This window comes from Aricia agestis, chromosome 8 (genome assembly GCF_905147365.1).
Source record: "Aricia agestis chromosome 8, ilAriAges1.1, whole genome shotgun sequence".
Classification (NCBI taxonomy): domain Eukaryota; kingdom Metazoa; phylum Arthropoda; class Insecta; order Lepidoptera; family Lycaenidae; genus Aricia; species Aricia agestis.
Genome location: NC_056413.1, coordinates 5098616 through 5117005, shown reverse-complemented (window position 1 = coordinate 5117005; position 18390 = coordinate 5098616). Strand labels below are relative to the sequence as shown.

The window sequence follows — 18390 nt, the reverse complement described above, 5'->3', positions numbered from 1 at the left end:
AAATTTCTTTGGAAATGTCTGACGCATCGCAAGTTTCCACGATGCGTTCTGCGACGTCGTAGATTTTTACGATGCGATTGTTGTGACCTGGCTCTTACTTACACACAGGCAAAACCTACGGCAATAATATTATCATAGAGCTAGAAAAATAATAGAGCTATATCGACAAATTCGATATTTGGCAGGTTCTATAACAAATAGCCTCACAAATAGCTCTATTGTCCAGGGTTGCGTTAATTACTACTATCAGTCTCTACCAACTATACCCAATCTATCCTTTTCGGTAGAAGCACATATTATATATTATAGGTTATATACATAATATGTGCTTCTACCGAATAGGTTGATAATAACTATCCGGAACTACCCTGCGGCGGAGACTAGCTGCTACTCGGCTAATAGGATATTACCACCATGTCCAATAATTCGGCTAATACCGCGGCTAATTCCGTGTCTCGCCGGCTAAATCGATGTCTAGCCAATATTCCGGTAATTCTGTGGACAATGGCATCCGTTCCGGGCCGGTTAGCTGTCAGTTGGGACCGGCTCAGACCACACGAGCGGATGAAACCCATTTTATGATTATATGAGGTGATGAGATGATGCGCAATCTTATACACTTTTCTTGATGCTGGCAAATACAAACATAACGGGTTTGCAAAAGTGCTGGAATGAAAACATTAACGTTAAACACTTTTAAATATTTTCGGAGCGAGCCTTTTGTGTTTTCAAAAAGTGATATAATTTCCTCTACTACGCAGTAATATAGTAACTAAAGTAATATAGCATGTACGCAGTATTTGCTTCACTGCCCTAGTAGACAAGTGGCAAGCGATTGTCGTAAACGCTAACAAAATGAATGCGATTTGACATAAGTCATCGCTTCGCTAGCGAATACCAATGTGAAATCCCATACATGTGTTGGCGTTAGCGTTTACGATAATAATCGCTTGCCGCTTGTCTAGGCCCTCTGTAATGCCAAATTGAATTTAACAGACAGCGCTAAAGAACTTTTTACTCAAGATATCTTCCTGTAATATTAGATATCATATTATATACCATACATATCACACCTTTACATTATGATGTGAAGTATTTTCCGCAGCTTAATTTTCCTATATCGAGAGGGCTTAAGGTTTCTTGAGGCCTCTTTCGAGAGGAGGTGCTTCGTATCTATTTTCTATATCGCTAGCTTTATGAGAGCTTTTGTTGTAGAGGAAAGTCGCACAAATATGAAGTACTATCGGACAAATTCGTTCATTGGCAGATGGCGAACACAATTTCATGTGCATAATGCACCCAATAATTTCAAACCCAGCCAGACAGACAGATAATTATTACTAACATTAACTTGACATAACGCGATTAAATAGCGTAGTAATTAGTTATATCTGGTTATAAATGTGTAGAGTACGACACATTGTTCATGTAACTAGGTCATATTATTTTTATATGAATGTATGAAAAACGATATAATTCTAAAGACTTATATTTAAGCATAGTTTGCCTTAAAGTAATATAGTATGTACCCACTTAAAGAAGTCATAATTTTTAACTTTTAAGCTTTTAATTCCCTTATTAATATAGAATTTGATCGCATTACCATAAATTTCGTTATAATTACAATCATTTGTTGCCGCATGCCTTACGCATACCGTCGAGTTCTCATATTAATAACGTTAAGTTTTGTTAACAAAAAATGTCTATGAACAACGACCTTAGCCTTGGTAAAAATCTTGTCAGAAAATATTTTGTAGCGCAGTCCACAGATAATAAAGACTCCTGCACTCAGAGAGATATATATTGAGTATTAACTTACATTTAATAAAAAGTTTGACAGAAAATCTATAGAGATTATGTAAAAATCTTAATTCAATTAATGTTAAGTAATCATAAAACCTCTCCGGATATGGCCGTAAGGACTCTAACTAATGTGTATGCACAGCATAGCATTTAAAATTACTTTTTACAGATTTACAATGTTACAAATTCATTCACAGCCCAGATGACTTGATCGCAACAGCTTTTTACTTTATTTCAAACTATATCCTTTGAACGTCATATGAATAGTATAACAGTTTCAAACTAACAGAAACGGGGTGAAACTTGCAGTATTACATAGGAAATCAGGATGTTTTTCAGCGCAAACACTCGCCGTGCCAAGAAACCCGTCTAGACCGAGCTAATTGACAGAAGTTTTCTCCGTACGTTTGTTTGATGTTCCTGAATATTTTACACGTCTAACGTCTGTCTGGAAATATTTTGTGACATAAGAGATTTTGAACGTCGCGCGTTTGTCTTTGAAATATTTTTTTAATGAAATAAGGTGGCAAACGAGCAAACGGGTCACCTGATGGAAAGCAACTTCCGTTGCCCATGGACACTCGCAGCATCAGAAGAGTTGCAAGTGCGTTGCCGGCTTTTTAAGAGGGAATAGGGTAATAGGAGAGGGTAGGGATGGGAATGGAAGGGAATAGAGGAGGACAGGGAAGGAAATAGGGTAGGGGATTGGGCCTCCGGTAAACTCACTCACTCGGCGACACACAGCACAAGCGCTGTTTCACGCCGGTTTTCTGTGAGAACGTGGTATTTCTCCGGTCGAGCCAGTCCATTCGTGCCGAAGCATGGCTCTCCCACGTATAATTTGTTACATAAAATATTTACTTTTATTAGCTATTTACCCGGCGAGGTTTTACGCATAGAGCGTTTTTAATTTTAATCTCACTAAATCAAAAAGTCGCTAGGTACTCAAAAGTGGGGACAACGCGACGTGATAATGCTCGATAAAAATCCACTTCCAATTAAATGTCGTTGGTTTAACATTTCATAAGAATACCTTTTTAGTTTTGTACTTCGATAGGACTGGCTTGAATAAATAAATATACTACTTTAATATTATAGCGAGTTCAATAATTACTTTAAAAAATGAAACTTCCGTGGCATCCTATAATCACGAGTCTTTAATTAGGTGAGTCATGTCAACCGATCCGGGAAGCCGGCGCGGCGGGGGTAGGATGTGAAACCGATACTACAACACCTGTCACGACCCCCTATCCACGTGACCCCCTGTTCACGTGACCAGGGAGTATTTCTGGTGAGTGACCTCCTGCTCCTTTTCGTCTAGTTTGTAGTAACTATGTAATCTTCGATAATTTAATAACGAAAACACTTTTAAGACAAAAACTATAAATTTCCTGAAGGTTTTTTCAGGCTAAATATATACTACAACGCCGATCAAAATCCGTTCTGCAGTATTTGCATTAAGAATGAACAAACACTCACAAAATTTCTTCTTTACAATATCGAATGGAAGTATAAAATATGTCCCCTGGTCACATGACCCCCTGTGCGATGCGCCAACGAGAAAATTTTGTCTACATGTTTTCTCGATGTTTAATGGTTTTGGTCTCTTCATCTCTATAGACCCTAACATGACATACATTTTTTCTCGTGTAGATCTGTCATCAAAATTAGCGAATCCTAACATGACAACACATTTTTATCGAGTTTTGTCGAGATTTTGACATTATGAGAAGAGGAGTTTTTAGCTACACTGAGAGTGAGATATCTCGTTGGACGCATGCTAGGCGCACAGATGTCTCCCTGTCCACGTGACTGTCCCCTGGCTCACGTGTACCCTGGTCCCTCTGGAACCGATTAACCGCTATTGACAGCTGCGGTCGCCGGTAGGAAGTGGAACTGAAGGACCGATAATGGTTACATCCTCTAGGGTTATAGGATGTCAAAATGCTTTTAGTTGTAAAAGAAAATTATAGCAGTGAATATTATATCTTTAAACGAGCAATTCTTGTATATATATATATATATATAATTGGAATCTCGGAATCGGCTCCAACGATTTTCATGAAATTTAGTATATTGGGGGTTTCGGGGGCGATAAATCGATCTAGGTAGGAATCATTTTTAGAAAATGGATTTTTATTCGTGTTTTATCGATAATCGATAAACTGAAAAATATGACTCTTCCTGACATCTATTGACGAATAATAAAACTATTTCGTGAGCAACTAATTGCTTTAACGACACAACAACAGCTAAAGCTATTCCAGCAGATGGCGTTGTTAAGTAACACGAAGTCAATGAGTGTTTGCTATACCGAGCAAAGCTCGGTCATCCAGGTACTTAATATTTAAGCAATATGATATTATAATATGTGGGAATAATCATAAGTCTCAAAGGAAGATCTTCGGGCCGAGCTAGGTAGTAAGTTCGGTTCGGTTGTGGAAAACTTTGATAGGGCGGTGCGGAATTATGGCGCAGAATCATATTATATATTTTAAGCTTTATTATTAAATAAAGTTTAAAAAGTACCTTACGATATTATTTTAATAATAAAACTGTATTATAATAATCCGGCGTTTTATATAATATTTACATCCTAATAAAACTTAATTAAATAATTTGAAAGCAATTAGAGCCACAATACAGATGCTAAACAGAAGTTCAACTCGATTAATTTATTTCGGGAGTAAATATTGACTTCCCGCCTGTTGCTCGTAAAATCTATTTATCTATTACAAACCCGCAACCTCAAATTAAAGGAAGTAAACTCGTGTAGTAAATATTGTCAGTTAAACACTACAAGTATTAATTAATTTGTCTTAATTAAATCTTAATTGTTTGTTTACTTATTAATTTAGTGAAACAGATGCTAGTCGTGGCTCCGCCCACATAGCTAAACATCAACTATCTATGTATGTCAAACATGAACATCCGTGCCGACCATAAACCTATAACAGTATAATATATTATAAGTCTATGGTGCCGACTTCATTCATGGTCTATGGCTTTATGATATGAGGCTAGTCACAAAATTGTGCAAAAATTTTGTCATTTGAAATTATTAGTTCTTATATTATATATTTTAGAAAAATGCTTTCCATTCGTGTTTTTTAGTCCTTCATGTACTAATAATATTAATAATATTAGTAAAGAAGCCGTTTTATATCATAATAATAAAAAGTAATAATATTGTTTTTCCCCACTAAACTAAATAAGGCTTTTATTGTGTAAGATGGATCTATGTATCAGCAAGTAGCATCTTCAGATTGTGATGTCATAATGAATGAAGTAAACATTAAACTTATTAGTTATTAAGCTTATACAATATAGTAGGTACACTGATATGCGGGCTCCACACTCGCGGCGCGAATTGCGGCCGCGATTCACGGGCGCTACGCGCCTTGAACACGACGCGGGTAAATACGGCCCTCTACACTCGCAATCTTCACATTTACATTCGCGCATTTGAGTAAAATAGACGTTGAAGTCATTGTTGCTGCTGCTCTTACATAGTGGGAGAGCCATGCTTCTGCGAGAATGGGCCGGCTCGATCGGAGAAATACCACGTTCTCACAGAGAACCGGCGTGAAACAGCGCTTGCGCTGTGTTTCGCCGAGTGAGTGAGTTTACCGGAGGCCCAATCCCCTAATCTATTCCCTTCCCTACCCTCCCCTATTCCCTTCCCTTCCCAATCTTACCCTCCCCTATTACCCTATTCCCTCTTAAAAGGCCGGCAACGCACCTGCAGCTTTTCTGATGCTGCGAGTGCCCATGGGCGACGGAAGTTGCTTTCCATCAGGTGACCCGTTTGCTCGTTTACCCCCTTATTTCATTTAAAAAAAAATTGTGTGCTCAAAATGTCCCGGGCGAAAAAACCGATACCGGACGGGGAAAGCCGCAAAGCGCGAACGCGAAGCCGCGAAACCCTCCACACTCGCGGCTCGCGGCCTTCGCGGGCCTTCGCGTCGTAAGTGTGGAGCCCGCAATAATATAATAATAGGCAGTGTGAAGACAGCACTCAGCCAATATTTCCGATAACCCGAGACACTTCGTCTGCGCGAGGGAGAATTGTGATGTGCGAGCGAGAGAGGATGAACAGGAATAATTAGCCCGTCTTATCTGTAATTAATTGTACCGGCCGCGCGATAGTGCATTCCTGGACATACCAGAGGTGCTGCCTCGTTTATTATTAGAAGAGGGATGGTTTAATATTATATTGTAGAGAATTGACGTGTCACTTGGCAATGCTATGCGATGCATTTTTTTATTCAAATCTGAACTTTATGAAATTTGCAAGAAGATACTCGTTTCAAAAACTGGCAGACGTGCCGCCTGCGGGGTAGGGCGGCCTGTCCCTTTGTCCCTTTGCATTGTGAACTGGCCTTAATTTTTTTTATCTTAGGACAAAGCATTAGATTAAACTTTTAAAATATGATCCATTTATCATAATTTAATACCAAATTAATGTACATTCAAAATTACATCATTAAGATCACATTACCAATCATGTTATTGAAAATGAAAGTTGAAAACGGAAAAGCAATACTACGGATTACGGTTTTTCTGCAAAAATTCCTTCGAACAACATTTCTAGCTGCTAACTAGATAATAACTTAAAAGCTCTTGAGAGTAAAAAGTAAAAACAGAAGGCTAAAAGCTATCATCAACTGCAAGTATCCAATTAGTGCGTTTGATATAAAACGCGGTATTTATAGAGAAAATGGTAGAAATGCTTAGAAAAAGTAGTGTTCTTTGAAGACAAGGTGCAATTTGGCAATAGTCTGGCTATTAAGGAGCTTTCAAACTACCAAGGTGAAAAGGATTCACTGCAATATTTTCACGCTAGGCCGTAGACGGCAGAACCGTAGACCGTAGTCCGTGACACATTACTAAATAGTTACTACGTAGGCAGAACCAGCTCAGACAGTGAACAAAAAGTTTTGTTCGATGTTTGACAACATTTCTATCAATATGCTGATAATATGATGTTTGCAACATGTCAGATTTTGGACGGATCATTTACCGTAATACATATGTGCTAGTAGCGGCCTCTGTTCCGAACTTTTCTTAATATTCTCTAATATATTGTTATATAACGTGTTATGTAACTATATTTTCAACGGTTTTAAAACAAACTGAACCGTAACAAATCTGTGGGCTATAAAAAGCAATTGCGAAACCCGCAGAGAGAATCAAAAAGTCCTTTAATGCCCCGCCATTGAACAATCAAAACACGTCGCCATTTCATACAGAAATAAAAACCTCGGTCCCCGCTTATTCCCCGCTCGCTTAAGCCATAGTATAAATAGTATACAGTAGATTACATTCATGCCTAACCGGCAACCGCCCGAATCGGCCCCACGCACACATAATAGCATTTTCAGGGCAGTGTTCACACCAAAGTGGCTATATCAGCAAGCTGAGCTTAATAGAATAATGTGAGTTGAGAACTTATGATTCAATAGAATAACGTGTATATGTGTCTAAATACCATGACCTGCGTAACGCTCACCCACTTTTGGGGCGTTGACAGTCAGTTTTGTGTAATTGGTGCCTAAAATTTGTCCGAGTGACTTTACTGTTTGATATTCATATTGTGGTGAAACTCCGTTTAATGTCGACAGAGTGCTTTAATAAAAACGTGTTTTGTTTCATGAAAAATTATAAGCCCGTGGATTGGAGGATGAAAAGACGTCTTTGGGGTGGGGGCTGGAGAGATCCGTAGACCGTATGGTGAATATTTTGCGACAGTGCTTATCTGTTTGACAAACGTTTGACAGCATGCAGATTTTGCAGAATCTGTTATCTGTCTATCTGTATACGAAATTTCTAACAGATAGATAGAATCTAGTACCTACACATGCAACTTCACGATATTCAGAAGAAAATTGTTTAACATCAGAAATCTAGTATTTAACTAAGACTTAACTCTTAAGATAAATTATTGTTCTTAAAGTTTGAATTAACAGTATCGATAGCATAAGCTGATGTTTACTGTTTTGAGCACTAGGAACGTGCTTGACGATGGTTTAGTATTTTATGAGAATATCTTTTTACAGTTTCATTATATCGAGACTACATAGAAACTATAAGAAAACTCTATTATTATTAGGTTTTTAACAGAAATCTACGAATGATAGACTTGCTTGTTTAATCAAATTACTGAAAAACTTAAACACTGGAATGTTCTTAATAAAAACATTCAACGGATGGCATTGGCTTTGTTTGAAAAATATCGGAACCATTCAATATTTAACTGTTTTAGTTAAATATTGAATGGTTCCGATATTTTTCAATTCGTATTGAAAAACGATAATAAAATGCTTGAAACCTATTAACACTACCTGATCACAGATTATTCCTAAACATACAGAGGGTTAACTCTTTTCGACTCATTTTATTTACTTACTTATTTATTTTATTTTATTCGGAAAACTTACAGCTTGCAGAAAATACAGTAAGAGTACAATTATAATAGAAAACATAAAGCTAATTATAAAGTTTTCGCAAGTAAACTTAAGACGTAAAGTATAACATAAGCTATGAGTCAAGTGACTCGACATGAAAAGTATAGGTAAACAAATTAAGAAACAACAGTCAATATCATTAAAAATATTACAAAACTTAAGAAATAACCTAACCAACTATATAAGTGACTATAATATTTATCACAAACACACGACCTAATCAATACTTTATGTGACTATAATTATAATATCTCGATTTCATTCATGCAGAGATAGCCTTCTGTATAATCTGTAGTCTGTGATAACGAGCGAGGGTCGGTGGAAGCATTTGTCAAAACTTATAAACAGGCCGATACCTGCGCTGCGCCGGCGGCGTACCTGCACGCCTCACACAATGGCATACCGAAATGAATCAAAATTTACTTGTTTCCTTTTCTTATTAACTAATATTATGAATCATGGTATGCTCCTTTGTGTTAACTGTCGCTTTGGCCGTTTAAATGCTTAAAAAATATGGTTGAATTGCCTATATTAGGTTGGTTATTGGTAGAAGTATTTTAATCCATTGAGTTACAAAAAATGTTTTTATGTAAATGCGAGCTTTACATATAAAACAAAATTTCATTTCAATTTTAAACTCAACTCTACAAATAAAGCAGTAATACATTTACATAAAAACATCCCCAAAGCTGTAGTTTTATACAGCTAAGCTAATATTTTTAAAGCAAGGTGAATTCGACTACATGATACATCCATAGTCCGTACTCACGAACTATTAATATAAATACGAAAGAATGTCTGTTTATCTGTTATTCTGTCTTACCTCCTCTAGCTTAAATTGCTGAAATGAATTCCATTTTTGGTATGGAGGTAATTTAAATGCCAGATAGATTACATTGGTCAGTTTTTATCCAGGAAAAATAACGGTTCCCGTACGATAAACCAATTTATAATATACGAACATGAGGGCAAGTCAACACGCTAGTAGTTAAAAAAAACATTTTCATAGCTCATGTTTTAAAGAATTCTGTAAACTTTTTAGTTAAAGCAAGATATACAACTTCCTACTTGATATTTTTTTTTTTATTATAAAATTGTGGCCATCTATGGACTGTTCGTCCATATCCTTTTTTTGTTATTTTATTATTTAGATTTTTCGCACCAAGGATAATTGAAATTCCTACTTGATACTCGTATTATAATACCGACAAAAAATGTTTTGCACTCCACGTGACAGTCATACCGACACCACATGCGCTATTATTGGGATTATTGTCGCTAATACGTTTTTTATTCGAGACAATTGTGATTCATGGCTTAAAATAATTCCTAGTACTATATTAGGTACTAACTTAAATACATATTTTGTAGGCGTGACCATGAGTAAGGGTCGGCCACACAGATATTTTAAAGGGTATAGGCGACATTGGTGTAAACTTACCATAATAATAAATTATAACAGGTGAGGAATGTAGAAAACAACAAAACTTAAGACACGAAAAGATCAATCGATCGATGGATTTATCCATCGATCGATCGATCTTTTCGATCAAAAGAATAGATTATAGAATTAAAACAAAGACTTCTATTTAAACTGATGAATTAAAATAAATATATCAAGTGTATAATAGGATAATAATGAACCATAAGACTTAAAGTAGGTTGTATGCGTTTTACCAAAAATGACAGAAAAAACGAAAGTAACCAAAACAAAGGAATGACGTGTTCTCTACCGTAGTACCTTGAAGGTGTCATAACAGCCATGAAACTGCCCTAAAAAATCACAAAGGAAACTTGATCTTATTGTTTCTGAATTCTTCTTAAAGCTTCACTTAAACAATGAAGCGAAGAATGCTGTTATAGATTTTTACATTACAAAACGTTATGGATGCAAAAAAAAACTGCGCTGCGAAAATTCTTGTATCGATACGATGGCTTAAAATATGACGCAGTGTCTTGCTTTTAATCTACAATTATTAATATTTGCTTAAACTTGGGTATTTTTAACCGATTCCTTCCCATTTAGTGTTTGAAATTTTATCTGAGAACACACACCATACACGGTACATAATTTTAGGTGCCGGGGAGATCGAGCTTTGCCTAGTCCGAGTTCAAAGAATTGAAAAACTAAAAATTTAAAAATCTCTAGAATAATATCTAGGTAGATCGGTTTTCTTCCTTACAAGTTACAACCTCCTAAACACTTTAATTTATGAACATACAAGATGTCGTCCACAATTCCGTTGTGCCAAATTTCGTTTATCACACGGGAACCGACCATTTCCGGGATAAAAAGTATCCTACGTCCTTTACGTGAAGAGGGTATAGAAAGACAGACTCACTTTCCGATTCATATAATATTAGTAGGGACTTGCAGACATTGTCGACAATCAGCTGAATATATAACAAGACTGTCTCATTTAAAGTTCTTGCTCAAATAATCCTCCAACAACCTACTCAACTGTTTAGTTTAAACTATCAACTAATAGCCCGGCGTTGCATGTACAAAAGTGTGGGCAAATATTGCTAATTGTATAGCCGGGTGCAGGCAACTGGTTCCATTATACGACCTCCCGTGATGCCGGGAACAATGAAAGTGAGGGCTGGAATGCCGGCGGGTTCCCAGGCCTGGAATGCACCAACAAAGCCTCCCGACCAGGGCTGGCGATTCCCCTACATTCCCAGATACATTCCCGGGAGGAATCGCCCCGTTTGCGACAACCCTAGGCTCTCCCCCCGCTGTTGTCGAGCAGGTTCCCCGGGAACGAGCCCAGTGTAAATATTTACAGTAGCGTAACCCGTTGAAATCGGCTAGTACAGCACTGATGTCTTTATTTTTATTCCCGTTCAGTTCTTTGACTTTGTTGAAGCTTTTTTTGTAATAGCAACATTGTGTTGTTTCCCGCAATGCTTGGAGGGAAACAGGAATACTTCCTACTCCTATCTTTCTTCTGATTAATTTCGTTCAGCAAGACAGTTTAGCATGTCTCTCGAGCACCCCTATCGTGTGTTTGTTGCTGTGATCGTATCGAAGGGCTTAATTTTTGTGATTAGTTACCGTTGCTGATCCAGATTTACAGAAACAGCAGTGGTGGGAATGTATGGCCAATGTTCATAAAAAAAACTAATTTCACGTGTGGGGTCGAAACCATATTAATATCATCAAGCTATCAAAAATCTCGGTTGTGTGTACGTGCGCAGGATTGAGAGGTGCATTGTGAAGACGAACTACTGTATACAATATATACTGTAGTGCACCCATTCAACGCAGGATTTTGCATGTTCACCGGCGAGTGTGAGGCAGGTACACGCGTTTTATAGCTCTCAAACTGTTTTTATGCTCGTTGTTTTAACATGACGTTACAAAATACAAAAACTTTGATATTTTTCTACTTTTCAACTGTTTATTTTTGAAAATGAATAGCTAGTTCTTTATTTTGTTTTCGTTGTTTTCTAACTATTTTCTAATAACTGATTAATTTGCAATAACGCTGCTTTTTTTTCATGTAAATTGCCTAATTTTTTATGTAGGTTCAGTTTTAAAATTATTTTTGTTAAAGAGCTCGTAAAAAACCTTTAAAATTGTTTCTTTGTTTAGTTTGTAATTAACAGGCACTTGTTAGAAATCTGTGTTTATGAACTCGAAATAAATTTTCACCAATTTCTCGATGGAGGGTAGCTGTTTCAATGCCTGTATAATTTTTCAGGATTTTGTATGAACATTGAACACAAAATTCTTATTACGACTGTCATGAGACTATTTTAATAAAACCTAAAATATTATATTTAAAAGGCTTGATAACCCTTGAAATTCGTATCACTATTCACTTCCCTCCTTGTATAAATAAACCTTTCCTAGATTTCCACATATATTTCGGAAAATATGCCGTTCTCAAGGCTTAGCGAGACCAACAAAATTTTAAATTAATTTTTATTTATGATAATATAAAATAGGAAGATTTATAACAAGGTAAGTCAACTAAGAATCTCAACCCGAGAGGCGAGAGGCTACGTCAACCTTTCTCCGATAAGATAGTAACATCTTCATAACTCATTACTTATGTCGACGAAAAAGATTCATTTTACTTCCAGAAAAGGAGGAGCTATTTTTAGCTCTGGGAGAGAGGTTTTTTGTCTTTGTGCATGAGGTTGTCCGACTCTGGAGTTTTTTGGAATTAATTAATATTACTTGCTAATATTATAAAAGCGAAGCTTTGTCTGTCTGTTACCTCTTCACGCTCAAACCGCTGAACCTATTTTTCTGGAATTTGGTATGGAGATACTTTGAGTCCCGGGCTCCCGGGAAAGGACATAGGATACTATTTATCCAGAGTACAGACCACAGATAGTTCCCTCGCGATTCACGATTTTTTGCGCAACTAAGTTGCGGCTATAATTTTTTTCGATGAAAATTGATCTAGTAGAGTGTAGACTATAATAATAATTGTTGTTAAAAAAATCTTACAAAAGTGTTAAGGACCTTACAATGTGAGGGTCAAATGCTTTGTCTGACCCATCACTCACCCACAACCTCATCATAATGATATCATTCACAAACGTTGTTATCCGTAAACGTTAACACCAATGACTCAATTGAACATTCAAATTGTACCGATTATTGTAATTAGCACAACACTTCATTGATGTGAGTTCACGGCCGGCTATCAAGACCGTACAGTCCACAGAATACTGAACTTTATTATACTAGATGACGCCCGCAACTCCGTCGCGCCAAAATTCGTTTATCGCGCGAAACCGTACATTTTTCCGGGATAAAAAGTATTTCCATACCAAATATCAGCAAAATCGGTTTAGCTGTTTGGGCTTTAAGATCAGAAAGAGTAACAGTGTGTCTATCTAGACTTAGGGCCTGTTTCACCACTTCCTGATAAGGCTATCCACCAATTAACTTGACAGATCAAGTATGGAGAATCTGTCAAAAAAGTTGTGAATAGCCTATTAGGCACTTTATCAGAAAGTTGTGAAACAGGCCCTTAGAAGATTAATGGCACAATGTTGCACTTTTAGGTAACTTTGGTGGGGTGTCAGACATGAGTCAAAATGTCAGACAACGCACATGGAGACGCTATTGGTAGATAATTGATCAGACAGATTGTTATCGGTAGATCGCGACAAAACGCTGATACGTTATTGGTAGTTGTTGTTTCACTTGTATATTGTTGGTAGATATTAATCCAATTTCGCCTAGCAATCTTAAAGTTTTGCGCGGCCTATAAGGTCAACATGTATGTTTATCTGTACAATGACACTATAATATATAACTGTATAGGTCGTTCTCGTTACGCCTATGACCTTTACTTAGCATTTAAATCCTTATTTAGACGACCTGGCTTTTCAAAACTAGGGCTTGGTCTTTAGGTGTAAGAACTGATAAGAACATATTGCCATTTGTGGCTACAAGACGTGCTTTTCTGCCTAACTAAACTCGAAGGCAAAAGGTAAGGAATTTCATATTATATGTAATGTTATTACACTTATCTATATTATATAACAGCGCCAAAACTACTACTGTAATTTTAATGCTGAGGAAGTGAGGGCTACATAATTATTTTGCACAGCATGGTTGTAGATTATAAATGCTAACCAACTCTTATGGCCGCCTCTTACAATCATATCTCTTTTAATATAAGGAAGAGTGTGCGATGGTAGAGAGAGAAAATAAAATTAAGTAACCTTCTATGTTAAGAAATCTCTATCAGTGCGTCCGATACGAATTCAGGTAGTTTTCAACAGTTTTCAACTTATTTATTCAAATAACAGTAAGTTCTAATTCTATAACATCGTAATGGTCGGTATGGTTTCAATGACATCAGTCATCACATGCATATATTCGCGATGACGTTGCAATGCTCTGCTCCGATGGTGTATGACTGCATGTAATACAATTTCACATGGACAAGGACATTAAAGACATGGCATACTGTTTACGAAAAAACTACTATTAGTCTTTAATATACCGTGATAGCTGACCCGACAAGCGTTGTTTTGCTATATGAGTTATTTCGGGTTTGAAAAATAGTTTGAGCGATAAGATCGTACACAAAATATCATCAAAATCGGTCCATCATCAATCGGTCGGCTATTTCAGAGTGGTTTGGCTAATATTACCACAACAGGAGATATTATGAGAATAAGAGACAAAAAATTTTCATGCATAAAAAAGTTAAGTATATACATTTAAAAACACTCAAAGCCGTTAACATAATATTCTGTTAAGATATTGGTCGCCTTTAAATGTTCGTTTTGCAATTGCAACCTAATTAGGTGTAAACTATGTTTGGTCCAATGCTGCTGTAGTTATCTCCTTATGATAATACACCGGTATACCTTGTACCAGAGTTCGGGAACTAAACTTTTAACACAACAATAAAAACCTTTAACACTGACGTTACACAATTAGCGCTAGTCAATTTATCGGCGACTCATCTTCGTTTCAAAGTGTTAATTAACACGCCATCAAGCGCCGACACATTAGGGTGTAGTTACTAGCGTTTGACATGGGCGTATCCAGGTAGGGGCAGGGGGAGGCAGCTGCCCCCCCCCCCCCCCTAGAAGATAAAATAAACGTAAATTTTCATGATTTTTGTTTCAATATCCGGCCGGCCATCTTCTCGAAACAGGCATGCTCCCCCCCCCCCCAGCATTTACGTAGAGGTGCTTTACTCGCCCGCGAGAAAGTATTCCTCGGGCACCGTACACTTTTCCCGAGAACTGTGCCGTCCCGAACCGTAATATTTTTATGTCCTTCTCCGTGATAATATCCGTTCAAAATTTTAATTGTCCCGTAGTTATTACCTATTCGACGCAAAAAAACTTAAAATCTAATTATTATAACCAATACTTATATAGTAAGTAGATTATATAGATAAATAAAATATTGGAAAACACAAAACAAAATAATACCAGTCCACTAAGAAACATGAATTAAAACATTGCTCTACACTTTCCTAATCTCGGGAGTCGGGACTCTACACTTGCAATTCGTGATAAGTGATAACAAACACAACAAAACGTCTGGAATTAAGTATTATTAACTTTTTTTTTAAGTTGATGTAAAATAATACTTCCTATATCAATTAAAATAGATATAATCTTATCATTAAAGAATAAATATTATCTTAATTATTTTTTTCATTTTCCCAGTAAGATAATAAATGTCTGATTTTTAACTAAGCTTTTAGTTTGAGATAAGACGTGAGTAATCTTTAAACACGTTTGCAAAAAATCAACGCAAAAACCGCACATAGAGTCAATACACTTTAATTACAGCCATCGTGGCTATTAATATTTTGGAGACTGTCGAAAAATATGAAGATGTATTTTTAAGTGATGTAGAGATGTAAGATATAGTTTTTTAAGAGTTTACCGGAGGCCCAATCCCCTACCCTATTCCCTTTCCTACCCCCTATTACCCTATACCCTCTTAAGAGGCCGGCAACGCACCTGCAGCTCTTCTGATGCTGCGAGTGTCCATGGGCGACGGAAGGTGCTTTCCATCAGGTGACCCGTTTGCTTCATATTTCATTTGATAAAAATGGTTAGTATACTAACTGCCGCTTTCAGATACGAATGTTAATTACTTAATTGTATTTAAGTGAAGATTTTGACATAAGCCCCATGTATCATCTGTCAAACTCTTCATTAAATTAAAGTTTAATCATACATAATTTTTTTTATAATAAAATCGTCATCATTAAATGTCAAAAAATATCCACAGCCGAACATATTATAATCTTCTCCTATTTGGAAATCGGTTAAAAAAACTCAGTGCACATGGTAAAATGTGGAGTCATTTGTTTTGCCATTAATTTTTAATAACCAGATTACGGTCTTAATCACTATAATAAAATACAAGAATGATTATTTAATTATGAGAATTCTTTTCAAGGTTGAATTTGTTATTTTATGGGAGTTTTTAACAATCAACGTTGCCAACTCTACCTACCTCAGCTTAAGCTAATATCTTATCGAAATGGTTTTTTAACTCAGTGTTTTATGAGATATCAAATATTTTGACATAATAGACCTACCATAAACTGCCTAATAACTTAATATGGAATGCCTTTTCGGGTCTAAAATATCAAATGCAATATGCACCTGCCTCGTTAGTCGTTGCACAGTACAGGTGTTACTGTAGACAGCCGTATAAATTCTATTTAGTTCTGAATAATTATTTACACAAACGGTTTCATAAAGCAAAGCATAAAGTAATATTCCGTTTACAAAACACCTTAAATTATAATTAATAATTATGCACCAGTTAATATGTGAAGGATTGAAATTGTTTTTATTTAAGTTTATTTTTAAACCTGCACTTTCATAAAATAAAACCTGCAGTTTAATTACACAGAAGTATGCAACTATATCACGATAAACTAACATGTAAATAAACACATCTAAACTCTACACTTTAAGTGCAACGTTTTTCACGTACTATGTTTACGATTCGCACCTGGTTCGTTGCTATCGTCAGCTGATATGTTGTGTCTTGTAAAGAAGTCCTCGGCGAGGGTGCACGAGGTGGAGGCGGAGGAGGCTAGCCTGAGGCAGGCCAGCATCAGAACCACCACAGAACACTTCATGGTCACTGTATCACTCACTCGCGTAGTATACCCGGGAGCGGCGCGCGTGCACCTACATCGGTGCGCGCTCATGGACTGGCCACAGTATGCGACCGCCGACCGGCGAACATCGCTCGGCAAATTAGGTACAGAAATAATATAGTCTGGCTGTGCTAAATAGTAGCTGCGAATTCCTTTCGACTAAATATTACTCGCCCCAGCTAAACAGTTTCAAACATACAAAATGCACGTTCAAAATACATCATACGAAATACACGTTCAAAGTGCTGATGTTCATCAAAATATTTAGGTATTAGGATATATTCATAACAAAATTTAATTGAATATTTTAATTTAATTAAATTTTGTTACACTTTTGCGAAAAAAGTAATCAATATGCTACAAAGATTTTTTCTTATTTAATTACAGAGACCTTTTAGCCTTTTATATATTTAATATTTATCTTCTGTGTCTATATAAAACCTTTAACCCTCCGCAGCCTATAAACAATTTTTGATTTGCAATTCGTGTCATTTGATTCTATTTGCGTCGTGCATGGTACCGGGTACGCGCTAGCTCTAGCAAGTGTAGAGTATGCGGTAGCGGTGCGCGCGCATCATATCGAACCGCCCCAACGCCAGACTTCACTCAACTTCCGTGGAACTCTACCGCTAAGCTCCGACTGACTGACACGCTGACTCTAAGCTTCGACTGACATGACTGACGACACTCTCGACGCAAGAGCGTTAAGTCAGTCAGTCGAAGTACGAGACCTAAAATAACATCGCCAATAAACTTTGTAGGTACATCGAATACGTAAATTCGATGTTTGCAAATGTAACAGTGTCGTAATACGAAAATTAATCCGGCATTATCGTACATCAGAAATCGTAATTGCGAGATAAATTTTCATCGCCGTAAATCGTAATTAAACATGTATTTTCGTTTCTGCTCAATTTATACCGACTTTACGGCAAAAACGCAGTCGTAATTCTCTATATTTAGATCGCGGCTGCTCACTTTCAATAAATTGAAACATAAAACTGAGTTGTAAAAATAAATTTATCACGAAACGACGTTAAACGTCGCAATCTTTCTAATTAAAACTGAAATTTTGGCGCAGAGCCTAATACGGCGGAGAAATCATTACGCGATCGGGCTGCATTTCCGTCCGCGACATATACGGGCACGGCTCGCAAAAACTCTCTGATACAGTGTTGTCGGCTCGCGCCGAATATTTAACGAACCTGTCAATTCGCACTCGAAAGCGATATTTAACCTGAATTTTGTCGTTCAAAGTGCGGCGTAAAATATTTAGGAGCAGCGTTAATGGTCGCTGGGATGATGAAACGGCGTTCAAACGGCATATTTTTAATTTATCACCGATAGATAATCCAGGTAGAGCCCATTGAGTCCGCCGCCCGCCGCGCCGCTATTGTTATTCACAGAATGCCGGATAGGTACGACGCAAGGTACACGCTGACGCGACACCAATGTTTGTCTAAGAGCTTGTTATGAAAAGGCTAAGAAGTTATTCT

At 36.9% G+C, this 18390-nt stretch overlaps 1 protein-coding gene across 1 annotated transcript in view; it reads right to left on the bottom strand.

The window, feature by feature from the left end:
- Positions 1-16980, bottom strand: part of LOC121729288 (division abnormally delayed protein) — a 126519-nt gene extending 109539 nt beyond the window's left edge. Inside the window, exon 1 of the mRNA XM_042117752.1 lies at positions 16744-16980. Coding sequence (XP_041973686.1) covers positions 16744-16945 — 202 coding nt within the window. The 5' untranslated portion in view covers positions 16946-16980. The remainder of the gene's footprint in view (positions 1-16743) is intronic.
- Between the last annotated feature and the right edge of the window lie 1410 nt (positions 16981-18390).